This window comes from Gossypium hirsutum, chromosome D13, assembly GCF_007990345.1.
Source record: "Gossypium hirsutum isolate 1008001.06 chromosome D13, Gossypium_hirsutum_v2.1, whole genome shotgun sequence".
Lineage (NCBI taxonomy): Eukaryota > Viridiplantae > Streptophyta > Magnoliopsida > Malvales > Malvaceae > Gossypium > Gossypium hirsutum.
Genome location: NC_053449.1, coordinates 59431173 through 59447426, shown reverse-complemented (window position 1 = coordinate 59447426; position 16254 = coordinate 59431173). Strand labels below are relative to the sequence as shown.

Here is a 16254-nt window from a genome sequence, read left to right as displayed (position 1 = left end):
TTTCATACTTCAAAGACACCATTACTGTGATTGAGATGAACAACTCGGAAGCTTAGATACCAATTTGTAAAAAATAGAACTTCGGTAATGACAATCTATCGCAACGAAAAAGAGAGAAAAATAAAGAACACAAATTTTACATGGAAACCCTTTCGAGAAAAAAACTACGGGCAGAGGAGAAGATAATTCACTATGTCGAATTCGAATTAATAACAAGAGAGTAGACTATATCTATTTATAGGCTTGTAAAACCATATTCTAATAGAAGTGTAGTAAGATTGAAACACCTTATTCTAATCAATATCAAATAGATGGAGTTTAATAAGGTTTAAAAAATCTTATTCTAGAATAAAATAAAATAAGTATAGTTCTATAGGGATTTTACTTTTATTTTATTTTACCACTATATTTTATTTAAATAAGGATTCGGGTCACTCAATTCTAACAGGACTTGCTAAAAAATAAACAAATAAATTAAGGGAGTTTTGAAATGTTTAGAAACTAAATAATTGAAACAACATAAATAATTAATTAAATAAATTAGAAATTAAATTTGCATTTTGTAATCAAAGATAATAAGTCTTAGCCCTAGACTCGGTGGATTTTGGATTTTTGAATCGATCCTTGATAATTAATTTTCTCCTCCAAACAATAAGTTGGTTATAGCAGATAAGAACGTCCTAACCACCAATTCTTCCTCTCGTAGTTGGTCCCGATACGACTGTCAAACCAACCCTTACCGATTATCTAACCGAGATACACGTGTTTCTGATTCAAGATTCCGGCAACCTTGCACTCTGAAGAACCCAACTTGAATTAACGGCCTCAACCGCGTGGGTCGTTTAAACTCGATCACTTCTTCCTTGATTTGTTCTCGAAGATCCGAATACAGCACAGTCGACTCGTTTCTCTAACTGTCAGTAAACACGGCTCCAATCCAATGTGCGCTTTTTAGCTTGAAATTGAGTTAACTTTAAGGGATGAGTTGTCAATCCTGATACTTAGGAAAAATGTGAATACCAATTGGAATGATTTTTTGTATGGATACATATATCACGATTCTCGACTAGAAAGAACATTAGCCTAAAACTAAGATGGAATTTAGTAAAACATGAATTTAATCATGCTTCATAGGTTTTGAAAGGTGATTTGATGATAATGGAGGAAATTGGGAAGGGAAAGAGTTTGAAAGGCAATTGGACAAATTTTGGTAAAGGACAAAGATTAAAACATAAAAGCACTAATTCAGCAGGGATCAATTCAAAAATTTACCGAATTAAGCACAAAAAGTCAAGCAAATTAACATGTTATCACTATGCGTTAATGAATTGCTTAAATAGCATTTTCTAGCTCACTTCTTTCAATAGATTTACCGAGATACTAATAAAGTGACTTAGGCTTAGTTTGGATGGGCGGTGTGTTTAGCTCCGGTGAGGTAAAAAACAGCGGTGGCGGTGAGATTAGTTATTGTAGTAGTGAGATTGGATACTGTAGCGGTGAGATTAGAAACAAATGTGGAGTATGTGTTTGGATTCAAATGCAGTTGTGGCGGTGAAGTATGAATAGAAAATAACTTTTAAGGACATCAAATTAGAATTGATATATATCAAAAGTTTTTTAAATTATTTTACTTTTATAAAATTATTAAAGTATGTGAATTTATAAATTCATTTAATAAAATATTAAAATGTATCTTTTGATATTTTATTTATTATCCTATAAATTATTCTTATTTGTATTTATTTAAATGATAGTTATAACCTTAAAACACTTTAATTGTTATTTACTTATTATCCTATAAATTATAATATTTATTAATTTATTATATAATATAAGTATTTATCCAACCTAATATAGAGATAAATTGCTTGGGCTTTTCAAATATTAAAAGGGAAAGAAAAGGTTAAAAAAAATAGAAAGGGCCATGGGTAAAATTAGAAAAAAGGCCTGCGTTAAGTGCACTGAAGCAAAAAGCATCAGTAAGCAACTGGAGGTGCAGCACAGTGAGAAATAGTTCAGTGGGTGCAGGTAGTATCCAAACACCTCATCAGTGCGATTGAACTAAAAAAGTAGTTCAAACACAATGGAGCTAACTGGTCATCCAAAGGAAGCCTTAGTTAAAACAATTTTATTATAATGCTGTTTGAGATTTTTCACCTTATTTCATTTATGATTATTTACGCTTATGATAAATTATTTTTTGTTATTTCTAAAATAAAGAGAACTAGGTCCGAGTGTATTGGGGAGGCTTGATGATTGGGGTTTTAATTTTGCCTTTGCTTTTATTTGTTTTTTTTTTCTTATTTTGTCTTTATATTATCTACTGAATCCCTTAAAAAAAAGTAGTAAGTTATTTACTTTTTAAAAGATTAAAATGTGTTGTCAGTACCTATATTTTTATAGAATTTGAGATTTAATTGGTTCTTTTATTTTAGAAGTTTAAAATTTAATATTTTTACTTTTTCGGTTTAAAAATTTTAATCTAATCATTACTTTCATTAGTAGTTTCTATTAGATTTGTTCATTAACATTTTTATTTTTTATTTATCATATGCCACGTTATATAATGACACCCTAATCAAAATATTAAGTTGACAAATTTTAATGAAAAATACTTACAATTTTAATAATTAGACTGAGATTAAAAAAAAGGACTTAATTTTTAAAATTTAAAGTACATGAATTAAATTTTAATTTTTGTCAAAGTACAGGGACTAACATCTGATTTTAACCCTTTTAAAAAAAAAACAAAACATCTGTCAAAACACTAAGGTTACGTTTGGTTCGCTGTATTGGATTAGCGGTGTATTGGGTTGGATTAGAGGTGTAATGGAATAGAGGTGTAATAGCAAATCAACTGTTTGGTTGAATGTAATGGAATAGAGGCGTAATAGTAAAACTGTGTTTGGTTGAATGTAATAGAGGTGTAATAGCATAATGGAGAAAAGTAAAATGACCAGAATACCCTTAGCATAAATTTGTTTTGGTAAATGATTATTGTTATTGTTATTTAAATTTTAATAAGATTATTTATTATCAAAAATAAATAATTTAATCATATTTAAACATAATTATTATTTAATATATTTTAATTAAAATATATAATTTAATAAAATTCTTAATAATTAGCAGAAATTTGTTTTGGTAAATTATTTTATTTAAATTTTAATAAGATTAATATCAATAATAAATAATTTAATCATATTTAAACATAATTATTATAAATATATTTTAATTAAAATATATAATTTAATAAAATTCTTAATAATTAATATTCTTATATGAATTTACTCAAACCATATTATTAAATATGATACTGTAAAATATAAAATAACATAATTATTATTAAATATAATATAATTAAAATATATTATTTAATAAAATTCTTAATAATTAATATTCTTATATGAATTTACTCAAATCATAATATATGATTATAACTAATATGATTTAATTAAATATATGATTTAATAAAATTTAAAATTATTATAACTAATATGATTATAGTTTATGAATTTGTATAATTTAAAATAATAATTATTACATATAATTTAATAATAATATATAATTTCATAAAATTCTTGATAATAAAAATTTTCTTATATGAATTTATACAATTTAAAATAATTAATATTAATATAATTATATAGTGATATATAATTTCATAAAATTCTTAATAATAAAATGTTCTTATATGAATTTACTAAAATCAATATATAACTTGAGAATTATATTATGCATAAACATAATTAACTTATATTAAGAAAAGGTTAGATGAAAATGAAATTGTACATTAAAATCCATATGTTATATAGTTTTACAACATCAAAAAGTTTGAACATTGATATTTAATGGTAAGAAAGAAATCTCCTAACCCATTCCAATCGGGCAACTGAAGGTAAACTAAAGAAAACGATCATTTGAGTTGGATGGTCGGGAATTTTACTCAATGCATCATATCGTTGATCGTCGGTTAAACCTTCAATTGACCATAAGGCTGAATATAAATTTGAAGCTCTCTCTTCCATATGTTGTTCTGACTTCTGCTGAACTACCACCTCGGAGGCAAAACTCCTACTGATTTGATCGCCAACGGCCTGGATTTTCTCCCCGAACAAAGTGGCAGCCTCATTAAATGAAGAAAACATATTATCACGAGCATCAGATTTCTTCTTTCTCTTGTTTGAAGATGAGGAACCCCCTTGGTCTCGATCTCCTCGTGGATCCGTACCAGAAACATCCATGTCATCTAAAGAGACGTCAGCTTCGCAGTCATAGAATGTGTTTCTCTCTTCATTCAGATTTGTAGTACGTTCATCATCAGCGTGTATTTCTTCAAGAACATCAGCAGCTGTTTGAGCATCTCTCCCAGTTGCTCGATCTCTTGCGTATATGGTAGTAAGCTGGTCATAGTAAGGGAAAGTACGAAATCTGAATTGGGCGGCTTCTTTGTGACTCTAAAAAATGAGGAAATCATATTAGTCGTAAGTTTGGTAAAAATAATATAATAAAGACTTGAAATAATCTTACCTTTAAATAGGACTCCCAAACCGCATCTTCAGCAACAACGAGCTGCCTATGCTCGTCCCAACCAAAACCGCTATTGTTTTGGCCATTAAGCATGTCGTAGACGATTGACCACTCCCTTTTAAGTAACCTAATCCTTGATTCAATATTAGGTTTCGCCTTCAACATTGCATTTGGTAAAACCGTTTGTAGCTTTCTTTCCAACTCGTTCAAATAACCGGCTTTGAACCCGGTATCAGCATTAAATGTTCCAACATTGTGCAGGTCCACCATGCTGGAAACTAATGCTGCATCTTCCTCGGGAACCCATTTTCTTTTGCTTCCTCGAGAAGCTTGAGCATTTGATTCTGGAACACCTGACATAATGATCTTAAGAACAAAAAAAAATAAATTATATTAATTACTATTTTAATATCATGATTCAAAAGGTCAACACTTTATAAAATCTAGTAATTAAGTTGAATATTTGCAAGTATCAAAAGTTCCATAGCACAAAAAATTTAAAATTATAACACAAGCTGAATTAGAAGAAATTATATTATAATTTCTGTATTTTAGTACAATACAAAAATAAATACAAAAGTTTCACAAAAGTTTCACAAACTAATTTCTAGATGCTTGCCATTCATCGAACATTTGGTTGGCTAGTTCCATCCTCCAAGTAGCCCAAGCATCCGATGGATGAATATTTGTGATATTCGGTTCATCGTCATCCACCACATTAATTGTAGGTAATCCTTCTCCCACCTCCGCTTCAATGGGATCACTACTCATATGGGTTCGAATAAAATTATGGAGCAAACAACATGCAATAATAATTCTATTGTGCACCCTTACAGGATAGAACGATGGACTCCTAAGTATTCCCCATCTAAGTTTTAATAAGCCAAAGCATCTTTCAATGACATTACGTGCTGAGGCATGTTTCATATTAAAAAACTCTTGCGGAGAACTTGGCTGATAACCCTGACGCCACTCGTTCAAATGATATCGTTGTCCTCTAAATGGTGCAAGAAATCCCTCACAATTTGTGTATCCAGCATCAACTAGATAATAACAACCTATAGGATAAGTTTCATATTAAAAAATGATTAATTCAGCACACAAAGTGTGATCTTAATGAATAAATCAAAGTCCTATAACTATACACTTTACCATGAGGAACTTTTAATCCATGTCTTCTACTAATGGCATCTCGAAGAACTCGTCCATCAGCAACTGAACCTTCCCAACCAGGAAGAACATAAACAAATTGCATCTCAGGTGTACAAACACCTAGCATATTTGTTGCTATGTCACCTTTTCGCGTCCGATATCTAGGTTTATCAACTGTTGGAACCCTAATCTTGATGTGGGTTCCATCAAGAGCACCTAAGCAATTCTATATCACATGATATAAAACCTTGAGTTAGAATACTAATTTAAATCTAAATCAAGTAAATGTTGTTGAAGCTATATATAAAACTTAGTCCTATACCTTAAACCATTTCCACCTTGTGTCAGAAGAATCGGCTGTAATTGGCTCCGGGTTTTTAAATAACACATCTTGCAAGCGTATGACAGCATTTAAAACACTATGAAATGCTCTGCTAACAGTTTCCCCGGACCTTCTAAAGTGATGCTTGATAACTCGATTTTTCAGGTGATGGGAGATGATATGTAAAAACATTGCTACTTGCTCGTCAACAAGCATGAACCTTGTCGACTTCAATCCCCCTATCGATTCTAACATCTCACATAATTTAAAAAAGGCAGCTCTATTCATCCTAACTTGTTCAATACAGGTCTCGTCACTAGCATATACAAGCCTATTCACATAATCCCGTTTTGCATAAAAATCTACGGTATAGGACCTAATCCTTGGTCTATGTAGGCTAAGGCTGGCACCCATTCTAAATAAGAACCAAACCGCGATTCTACAGATTTCCAACCATATTGTCACAGCAATACTAATTCTTTTACGCCTCACACTTTGTGCAATTAAAGGCAGACGAGCCATTACTGCAACATTTTAAAATTAGAACACACTATCAAAGAATTGAAGTTGCAATTACACATTATCGAATAAAAATAAACAGCACAAATTTAGAACACACGAAGCAAAAATTAGACGACTAAATGATATCGTTGCAACTTTAATTTCATTTCTTTATCAATCACCCAAATAATAATGAAAGAGTATATTTAATTACTGATGATTAGTTTAATTAAGGTTTTATAACTTTTATAACATTTTAAATGGTAATTTCATTTTGTAAAAATATAATTAACTTTGAAGAGGACTTATTTTTTACAAGAATTGTTACTTAGCTGTCTAGTATCAAGTTTAAAATACATGTTTAGCATTTTTTCATCAAAAATTATTATTATTAAAATTTCAGAATTCTATAGAATTTATTAATTTAACAGCCAAATTTGACTTTTTAAGTAAAATTTGTATAATTTTATTTATCATAATATATATACGTTAATTTTAAAAACTTCCTTACACTTTCACAATTATAATTTATGTATTATAGGGAAATCATATTATGAATGAGGAATATTTTATGTATAATGTAATTGACTTAAAATCTAAGATAGAATTAGACAATATATTATGTGCATAAAAGGTTAATTATAATCCATGAGCATTTAATTTCTTCAAAAACTTATATTAAATTTTAATATATTATGTATAATTGAGGTAAAATTAATTTTGTTTAATAATGAAATTGAAGTTTTAAAACTAGATAATAACATTTTAAATGGTAATATAATTTCATAAAAAATATATAACTTTTATCTCATTTACATGTACAAATTTATCTCAGAAACAAGTAATGAGCAATACAAAGGCTGTAATGAGCAATACAAACATACAAACAAAACCATAAATACCAATGGAAAACTAACCTGTAATGAGCAAATCGGGGACGACTGCGATGAAGAAGTGTTGGAAGAAAGAACCTGTAATGATAAAAGGGAAATCGATTAAGTGTTGAGAGACAGCAAAAATCAATAAAGAGGATACTTGTTTGTTGAATTTAATCATTTAATAATTCCAACATTAAATCTGTTTTTTGAAGTTAAAATATTCAACTGAAACCAAGATTGACTATCTATGCTACCCTAAAACAAATAAAAATGCATAAACATAGGGTGAGGTCGACATGTAAATGAAATGCCTGATGAACCAGATGCTGGAATCTGGAGTTCATTACTCAGTTCCTGTAAAACTTTTAATGCACTGGATATTGGAGCTAAAGTTGCTGAAAAGTTGTTCGAATTGGAGCAAGGAATGAAAAATTGATTTTTATTACCATAAACAAAACAATATATAATTTTTATAGACAATTCTTTCTACCATAATGACATGATATCTCCAAAGTAGATCAACCAATTCCAACACATAAAAGAAAAGGGATATTTCGACCAAATCAAAGCAATAAGGAACAAGAAAGAGGTGGAGCTAAATGGTGGCAGGGGGCCTTGGCCCCCCAAAATTTTGGAAAAATATTTTTTCTATTGAAATTTTTAAAAAAATTTAATTAAACTCTTTTAGATTAATGAGAGTTTTTAAAATTTTCTCATTAAACTCCTAAGCCCCAAAATTTAATCCCAAGATCTGCCATGGTTAGTATCTATAATTTAGGCCCTTTCATCAGTCGAACCATTAGCGTGAATGTTAAATATCAGCTCAACTCAAATCTAACATGAAGCATATTGGCATATTTAAAACACGTGAATCAAATTGAAAAAATTTGTGTAACTACTACATAATCAACTAATAAATAAACCTCTTGGCACTATCTTCTTTATTAACACATAAAATCCATTCATGTAATAAGTACATGAACTTATAATTTAATCCACATATTCTAAATATGCTCCATATTAGATCCAAATTGGCCTTTAATGCCTAAATTGACTGCTAGATTGATAGAAAGATATGATTGATACAATATTGATAGTTTAAAAACTCAATTAGAACATTTTCAACAATAAGAACCAACTTATAATATAAGCAATCATTTAAGAACGTTTGGTGCAATTAACCCACATTAAGCCGGCCAACATGACTGCCATATGTTTAGCAACTTATGTCTGATCAAAGTGTTTCATTCTTCAACACCAGGTGACAGATAAGACTTTCGAAACAAAACTTCGATGGGGAGTCCCTTTAACAGCTGAACATCTAAGGTACATATAATCTGGCTACTAACAAAGAACTATCACATGCAAATATCCTAAAACAATACGAGACTTTTCCTACAAAATGTTCTTATTATTTTCCATTTACTCAATGGCAGCTACTTGGCTGATGATCACTATAAGAGACCTGTGATTATTTATGATTATCCAAAAGCAGTTAAGCCATTTTATGTACGCTTGAATGATGATGGAAAAACAGTGGCCGCTTTTGATATGGTTGTACCCAAGGTAAAGCCTAAAACTTGAAACAAATATATTGAAACAGTGGGTGGTTTTGAGTTGGTTATGAAAGATGGATAAATGGTAATGCAGATGGGAACAGTGATTACGGGTAGCCAAAGTGAAGAGCGGCTTGACATGCTAAGTGCAAGGTAATGTCAAAACAACTCGAACTCAAAATGACTTGTACCAGAAATGGTCTGAAATGATTCAAACCCATAACGATCCGATCTGAAAAATCCAAATCTCAAATGTGAATGAACCGACCTAAAACTACTTGAACCCAAAACAACCTGATCTAAACTCTAGGTTTATCTCAATTCTTCTAATGATCACTTTAAAGCCATCTTAATTTGGGTCTATTCTTGAGGACTGAACTATTCTCAATACTATCCTTATTGATACCAAAGCCTATTTTCCTTGTTTGCTATGGTTTTCTGATTTCAGAATGAAGGAATTTGACTTGTCAAGAGATCAGTACGAATGGTACCAAGATCTTCGCAAGCATGGAACAGTCAAGCACTCTGGGTTTAGACTAGGGTTCGATCTTATGGTTCTTCTTATGACTGGCCTCACTGATGTCAGAGATGTAGTTCCTTTTCCCCGAACTCATGGCAAAGCCAACAACTAAGAAACTGTCTATAAAGTTCATAAAAATAGAGAGATCATAGTTTCAACTTGGTTGTGTTTCAGATACAGAGAAACTCGTGTAAAAAGATATTCTAAATGCAATACATCTTAATCTTATAGCTAAAGATGCTTTAAACAAACTGGCTATGGATGAACTATCACCAATTCACCATTGTTGTGCAAAATGAAGTGCCATTAAATCAAATGGAAAGATAAATGGAGTTCAAAAAATCATTTTCACCTGCTCAATATCACAAATGCCTTCTCTATTGTGGACTACCAGCTGAACCCGAAAAACAAGCAAGAAGTTCAGATAAATACACATAGATAAAAATAAAAATAAAACCCAGTAACATCAAAGCTATCCCAACACTAAATTCACTGTGTTCATAATCACATAAGCAAAATTAACAAAAAAACAATGAAACAGAGAAGAAAGAAAAAAACGGAGGAAAAAAAAAGCCAAAGGACTGAATGAAACGGGAGAATACCTTGATTGAGAGGATCAAAGAAGGGAAATTAGTGGTAGATCCTTCGATGTAATTCAATCCAGATGAAGAGAAAGGACGGCGAAAATGATTAGGGAGAGGGTCGGGTAGGGAGGGAGGGTAAAACAGGGAGATGGGGAGGGAGGCCGGAAGTAATAGCTAATACACCGAAAAGGGAAGGGATTGGAAAACACGGGAATTTGGGGATTAGGGGCGTAACCGATTACGCGCGTAATACCTATTACAGCGAACCAAACGCCGGAATAGGGGCGTAATGTAATACGCACGTAATCGGGGCGTAATGGATTGGGTATTACGGCGAACCAAACAAGGTGTAAGGGTGAGTTTGGATGAGCGGTGCGTTTACCTGCGGTTAGTGTAAAAATAACGGTGGCGATAAGATTAAATACTGTAACGATACTGTAACGTGAGACAAAAAATAAGTAAAACGTACCGCACCGCACCTAATCGTCCATCCAAAGTCACCCTAAAACGAGGAGATGGTTTTCCTTTTTTTGCAGCGTGCCTTAGATTTCATTGCGGCAAAAATGGGGAAAGAATAGGGAGGAATTTTTTGGCTTACGTGTCGAGTAATGGTTTGAAAAGCGATTTAGTAAAATAAATGGACAAATTTCATTGGATATCCCTTTTGACGTCTTCCAAACCTGAAACGGTACTATATTATTATTAACTCTGTACTTTACCTTTTTATTTATTGTTGGGTAAAATAAGAAGTGCAATGAAAGGCAAAAGTGAGTGGCATTGCCAGTTACATGAGCTGTTGTAGCTATAGCTGGGACTGGATAAATCTCAAGATAAAAAAAGAAAAAGGTTGTGGGTTTGATTTTGTATGCATTAATATGATGCAATTAAAGCTTTTTCCTTTTATAGGAGGGTCTCCGGGGGGCGGGGGGAGGAGAGTGATCCATTGGTTAAACAGGAAACCCTAACTCTGCCTTATCTTAAAATGGTTTCCCAGATCTGTATTTGAAGGAGCAAGATATAATGAGGGTTGGTTGGTTTCTACGGTCTCAATGGTAATTTAGCAAATGATGGTAAGGAATGGATGATGTCTTGTGTTGAAGAAGAAGAAGAAGAAGAAGAAGAAGAAGAAGAGGGCCAATGAGAAAAAAGAGAGATTGACAGAAGAGAGTGAGCACTCACAGGCAATTGTACGCAAAAGGCATACCTTTATCCGTGGTTGCTTACTTCTCTTCTGTCGGCTATTTTCTTCTTCTTCATCATTATCTTCTTCTTCTTCTTCTTCTTCTTCTTCTTCTTCTTCTTCTTTTTCCTGCATGTCAATTATCAAAGACCCTTTCGTTTGTTTTTGATATGTGTCGGGTTATAATAATATCGATAAACTGTACTATTATTTTCCTCTGCCTTTTAGTATTCCAATTTCGAGTGTGTGTTTTTTTCTTGGGAATATTTAAAATAACGAGAAGAAGTCCTTCAATGGAAGCTTTGAAGTAAAGCGTGACTTTTTATGGTCCTTTCTGTTTGAAGAGAGGACGAAAAATGCTACTTAGAACATATAGTACGCCTACGTACTGTTCTTATTTTTAACGAAAAACCAGGGATGTAAATAGCGGTCGATCGGGTAGCGGAATAGCGGCCGCAATATAGCCGTACTGGCGCCGTCCAAAACCGCTACTGCTGAAAATAGCGGTGTGAAGCGGAGTCACACCAGTAGCGGTGGACAGCGGCCGCAATTTTAACGGTTAACGGCCAATTGCGGCAATAACGGGCCGCTATTCCCGTTGATATCTATTTTTTTACTTTGTTATTAGTTATTAGTTGTGTGAATTTAAAAAAAATTCACGAACGCAATTTAAATCCCTGCGAAAAACATAACCGGTATCTTCGTATTTTTATTCATTTTCCCTTTATTTAAAACTCCTCTTCCTATATATTCATGCTTTCTTGGAGGCGGCCATGCAAGGTAAATCTGGCTCTGATTTTTTGGGTTTTTTTTTTTTTTGCTTGTTTTCTTTCTGCTTGTGTTGTTTGCTTAGAGTAAAATATGATAGTTTCTCAGCTGAATCTTTCTAACTATATTTGGGATTGTCAAGGGTTTGGATCTGCTGATGTTTTAGCTAAAGGAATGTCATCGTTTTTCTTATTTTTCTGTATAAATCTGCACATTTTTCTTTTCCATCATTGACTATATGTATGGCAGCAGGAAATTTCCAAATGCAGGTTAGTATATAGATTCACTCAGCGGATTATGTTCGATTTTTATACATTGTTTGCTTTTTTTCCTGGAAGATCTTCTTTATAGTATCTGGTATAATATTAGTCTCTTAAATTTGTGGTAAGTGCAATTTTTTGCATACTGCACCTTGTTTGCCATTAAACTGGTTATTTGTGGTAAGTGCAATTTTTTGCATACTGCACCTTGTTTGCCATTAAACTGGTTATGTCATCTAGGTAACCATTTTCAATTTCCTTGAAGCTTGTTTCTTCTTTCAAATTTTATGTGATATTAGTTAGAGATTAGTCTTAAATGTAGGGAAAGAAGTAATTTCCCTATGCTCGTTTCAACTTTTTTCAGTCACTAAGATCCACAGCAATTAGTGCGTAAATGGTTAGCAACCCATAACGGTTAAGGTCACATCCCTGAATTACGTATAGTATATGATATCCTTGAGTTTGAATGACGGCATATACTTTGTTTGCAACATTTTATATAGCATATAATATCATGATTTTGAAACAAGCGAACACGAACACATTGATATTGATGACCATGCTATGTGACTTTGTCTTGAACTTGACCTATTTGTATAGATATATGGTTATACGCATATATACTAATGAGTATATGCCCCTTTATATTGGGGCAGATCTTGAAGTTTTCATTTAAATATTCATGAATATCTTAATGATTCAACTTTTAAATTTAGGGAGAGTAGGTTATGTATTCAAGAAATTGAAAATTTGTCTTGTAAAAGGGTGAGATATTATATATTTTATAATCAAATATGATTGAAATTTGCTAGTGTATCTTAGTTTCAATATGTGAGAAGGCTAGAATGAGATGAAATACATCTTATTTTAATTTTATACATTTCCTGTCTCCTACCTCGGACTTGGAAAATTTTAAGTTGTGAAAGCTAGAGAGGGATTCGGAAAAGTTCCCTTAAGAGTAAAACTACCAATGATAGAATCCCTCACTATAGTTGGTAACTTTTGCTCTTAGTTGATGGCGAAATGATATTTCTTGTGGCTGCATTTATGTTTCTGTCTAAGCTTTTGAAAACCATATTTTAGTGCATGGAGTGAATCCTTTGCATTTTAGTCAATAATTCCTACATTTGATTAGTGATTATTGTTTTTCAGTCTCTTGCACACTAGATTTAAAATCATAAAAGAATGGGTAATACGGATTGTGATTAAGACAATCTCGTAGTCAGTTGATTATATTCTAATCTTGAATAGCTTGAGTTGATTTAAGACTAAAAGTAAAAAGTGGGATTTGAGGTCTTTTATGTTTGAAGAAGGGTTAAGAATAGGGATATACAGTAGAAATTGATAGTCTATTAACTTGAGAAATTCTAGGTGAATCCCAATTCTTCTACGAAAACTTTATCGTCATTTTAGGTCTTTCTATGCATAAATGTGGTAGGTGTTCATTACTTTCATCTTCCCCTTCTGGCCAATCATACTTATTTGTATTCTGACACATTCAAAGGGGTAAAGCTGAAAATGAATATTCCATGTTATGATTCGGAGGCTACTATGTTTGCGTAAGACCTTGGAGAAATAGTGGAAACTACATGATGGTGTAAGTTTGTAAACTTACATTTGCTTCTGTTCTTGTTTAGTTTTTTATATTCGTATTCGCCGCCTCCTCTCATTTTTTATGCTCTGAGTAACAGGCATTCCTCAGGTAAATTACTCACCTCGAGAATTTGATCTTCTTTAATGTTTCCACGTTGTGGACATGCTTTTGATCGACATGGTTAATATTCAATGAAATTTTCTTAATTAATTGAAGTTACAGTATAGCTAGATACGGTATTCAGTCAGTTTTATTTCTCAAAGTTACCAAAATTCGGGTTATATAAGTTTGCTTTTGTTTTGATTTTGGTATTAGTACTTTTCCTTTTTGCATTGCAGTTTTAAAACTTGTAATCATAATGTTGTGTTCCTTAGAATCATGGAAGGAGAAGGAAATCTCCGATATGAATTTGGGTAACTCGAAACTCTCATGGAAGCATCTCAGTTGTCCATCCTCAACTTGAAGGAACGCGAAGTTAATGCCGGAATTTGCATGCTGCAACATCACTACTGAAAAACAGGCAAGATAAAAATAAACCCGACATGGGTAAGGCATTTGATCATGTCTCGTTTGTTCTGGGGATGGAAACGAGAATGAACATGTCGACCCTTGGAGTAAGTTTACAAAGGCTGTTGGAATAGCAACCTGAATTATTAGGAGAAGAAGATGAAGGTAGTATAAGATTGTAGATTGGAGTAAATTACAGAGAGTAATTGTAATTAAATAATGTCCTTGCTTCAATTCACATGAATAAATGTGTCTCAAGCCACTATATATTGGTTTTTTAAAATAAAATTAGGAAGAATTTCTCGGCTTTGAACCCCATGTAATGCCTGGTTAGGGTGTTTATCGTCCTAACTGTGGTCTGGGTTTGAGTCACACTAGTTATATTTATTACTCGGGTTTTGTCCTGTTATTGTATTTCACCAAAAAAAAATTTTCTTGGCTTTATTTATATTTTAATTTAGCATTATTTTGGGGGAATAATTTAGTATTTTTAGAATCTTTATATTTTCATATATATATATATGAATTACATTATTAAATTGATTATAAGTCTGATAATTGTTTCATAAAATATGGCGAACTGGTGTTGTAATTCGAATTTAAAGTTAAATTTTTTATTGAAATAATATTTTAATTAAATTTTATTATTTTTATTTCAATTAGGAATAAAATTAATTTTATTAAAATTCAATATAAGAAGCTCTTATAAAAAAGTGTATTCATAATATGAAGATGCTTCAATTACAAATGAAAAGTTGTTATAGAGGATAAAAATAAAACATAAAAAATCGGTTCTATAACAAACTTAATTGCTATAATGAAATATTACTAAAAAATGCGACTATTGTAAAAAAGGCTGACTGTATGAAGCTATACCAAGTCACCAACTCAATTTAGAGAAGTTTAAAATTCAATTTTTTTAACTAACAATAAATATTATTATGTAAAAAATTATAATACTAAGACTAAACACTTGTCTTGATTTGAACGGAGCGGCTAAAACTTTTATCTGAAACCCATTTGACATGGTTTTCGAACTGTTACCTCCGTTCCCTATCCATAATATTGTACATAAAAAAAAGGAGTAAACCCTTAACCCTTAAAAGCTATAAAAGCCTCAACCACTACTCTAAGTTGATATAACTCATTTAATATTAATGATAAAATTATAAATATATTTGTTTTTTTTTTAAATTTCTTTCTACCACATAATAACTATAATATAATCTAGTATATATAATAACTTTAAATGAATTGACTCCAGTTCAAATCCATATAAACATAAAAATATTTCTTTTTCAACATTTTCCCGACTATTAAATTTTCTACCCTGATTTAAATCTACATAGATGTAGAATTTAATTTAATTTAATTTAATTTTCAAGTTTCTAATAGTGAAAAGATAGATACCAAACATGTTTTCATTATTCAAAACAAGTTTTTATTTCTATTTACCAAAAATGAATTGTTTTGAAAATATAAAAAATAAAATCATTTTTTAAATATGAACATATAAAATATTTTTAGGAATAAAATGTCTTTTAATTTTAATACAAACAACAGTAAATTATATTTAATTCACATTTTGATCCCTCAATTTTAAAAAATTATAAAATAGTTATTGAATTATTCGAAATTTACACTTTAGTAGTTCAACTTCAAAAAGTTACAAAAATATCATTTAACTATTAAAAAAATTTCATTTTAAATCACTAAGCTATTAAATCTTTAACAGATGATTGATGTAGTCGTTATTAAATCATTGTTTATCATATATAATATGTATTAGCCATGTAATTTCAACATGACTTCAAAAAACATATTGGTTGCAGTTTCTTATCCTTTAATGAATTAAACCTAACCTATTTTCTCCGATAATACTAAACTGAACTTAAGATGTTC

The 16254-nt window shown here is 31.1% G+C and overlaps 1 protein-coding gene and 1 long non-coding RNA gene across 2 annotated transcripts; both read left to right on the top strand.

Moving 5' to 3' along the window:
• The first annotated feature begins 7690 nt into the window (after positions 1–7690).
• On the top strand, positions 7691–9695 carry LOC121225000 (asparagine--tRNA ligase, cytoplasmic 2). Its single transcript, XM_041108661.1, has 5 exons — positions 7691–7774; positions 8645–8709; positions 8820–8949; positions 9034–9092; positions 9388–9695. Exons 1-5 carry the CDS (start codon positions 7691–7693, stop codon positions 9569–9571), a joined length of 522 nt encoding a protein of 173 aa, XP_040964595.1. The 3' UTR covers positions 9572–9695.
• Positions 9696–10789: 1094 nt separating this feature from the next.
• Positions 10790–14829, top strand: LOC121225172 (uncharacterized). Its single transcript, XR_005923104.1, has 2 exons — positions 10790–12003; positions 14220–14829. It is a non-coding gene; the product is annotated as an uncharacterized lncRNA (long non-coding RNA).
• Positions 14830–16254: the final 1425 nt, after the last annotated feature.

Excerpts from the sequence above, each read along its gene's own strand:
- LOC121225000 (XM_041108661.1), top strand. The coding sequence starts at position 7,691 with ATGCCTGATGAACCAGATGCTGGAATCTGGAGTTCATTACTCAGTTCC. Across the intron at positions 8,710-8,819 it reads TTAACAGCTGAACATCTAAG|CTACTTGGCTGATGATCACT; the intron begins GTACATATAATC and ends ACTCAATGGCAG. Across the intron at positions 9,093-9,387 it reads CTTGACATGCTAAGTGCAAG|AATGAAGGAATTTGACTTGT; the intron begins GTAATGTCAAAA and ends TTCTGATTTCAG.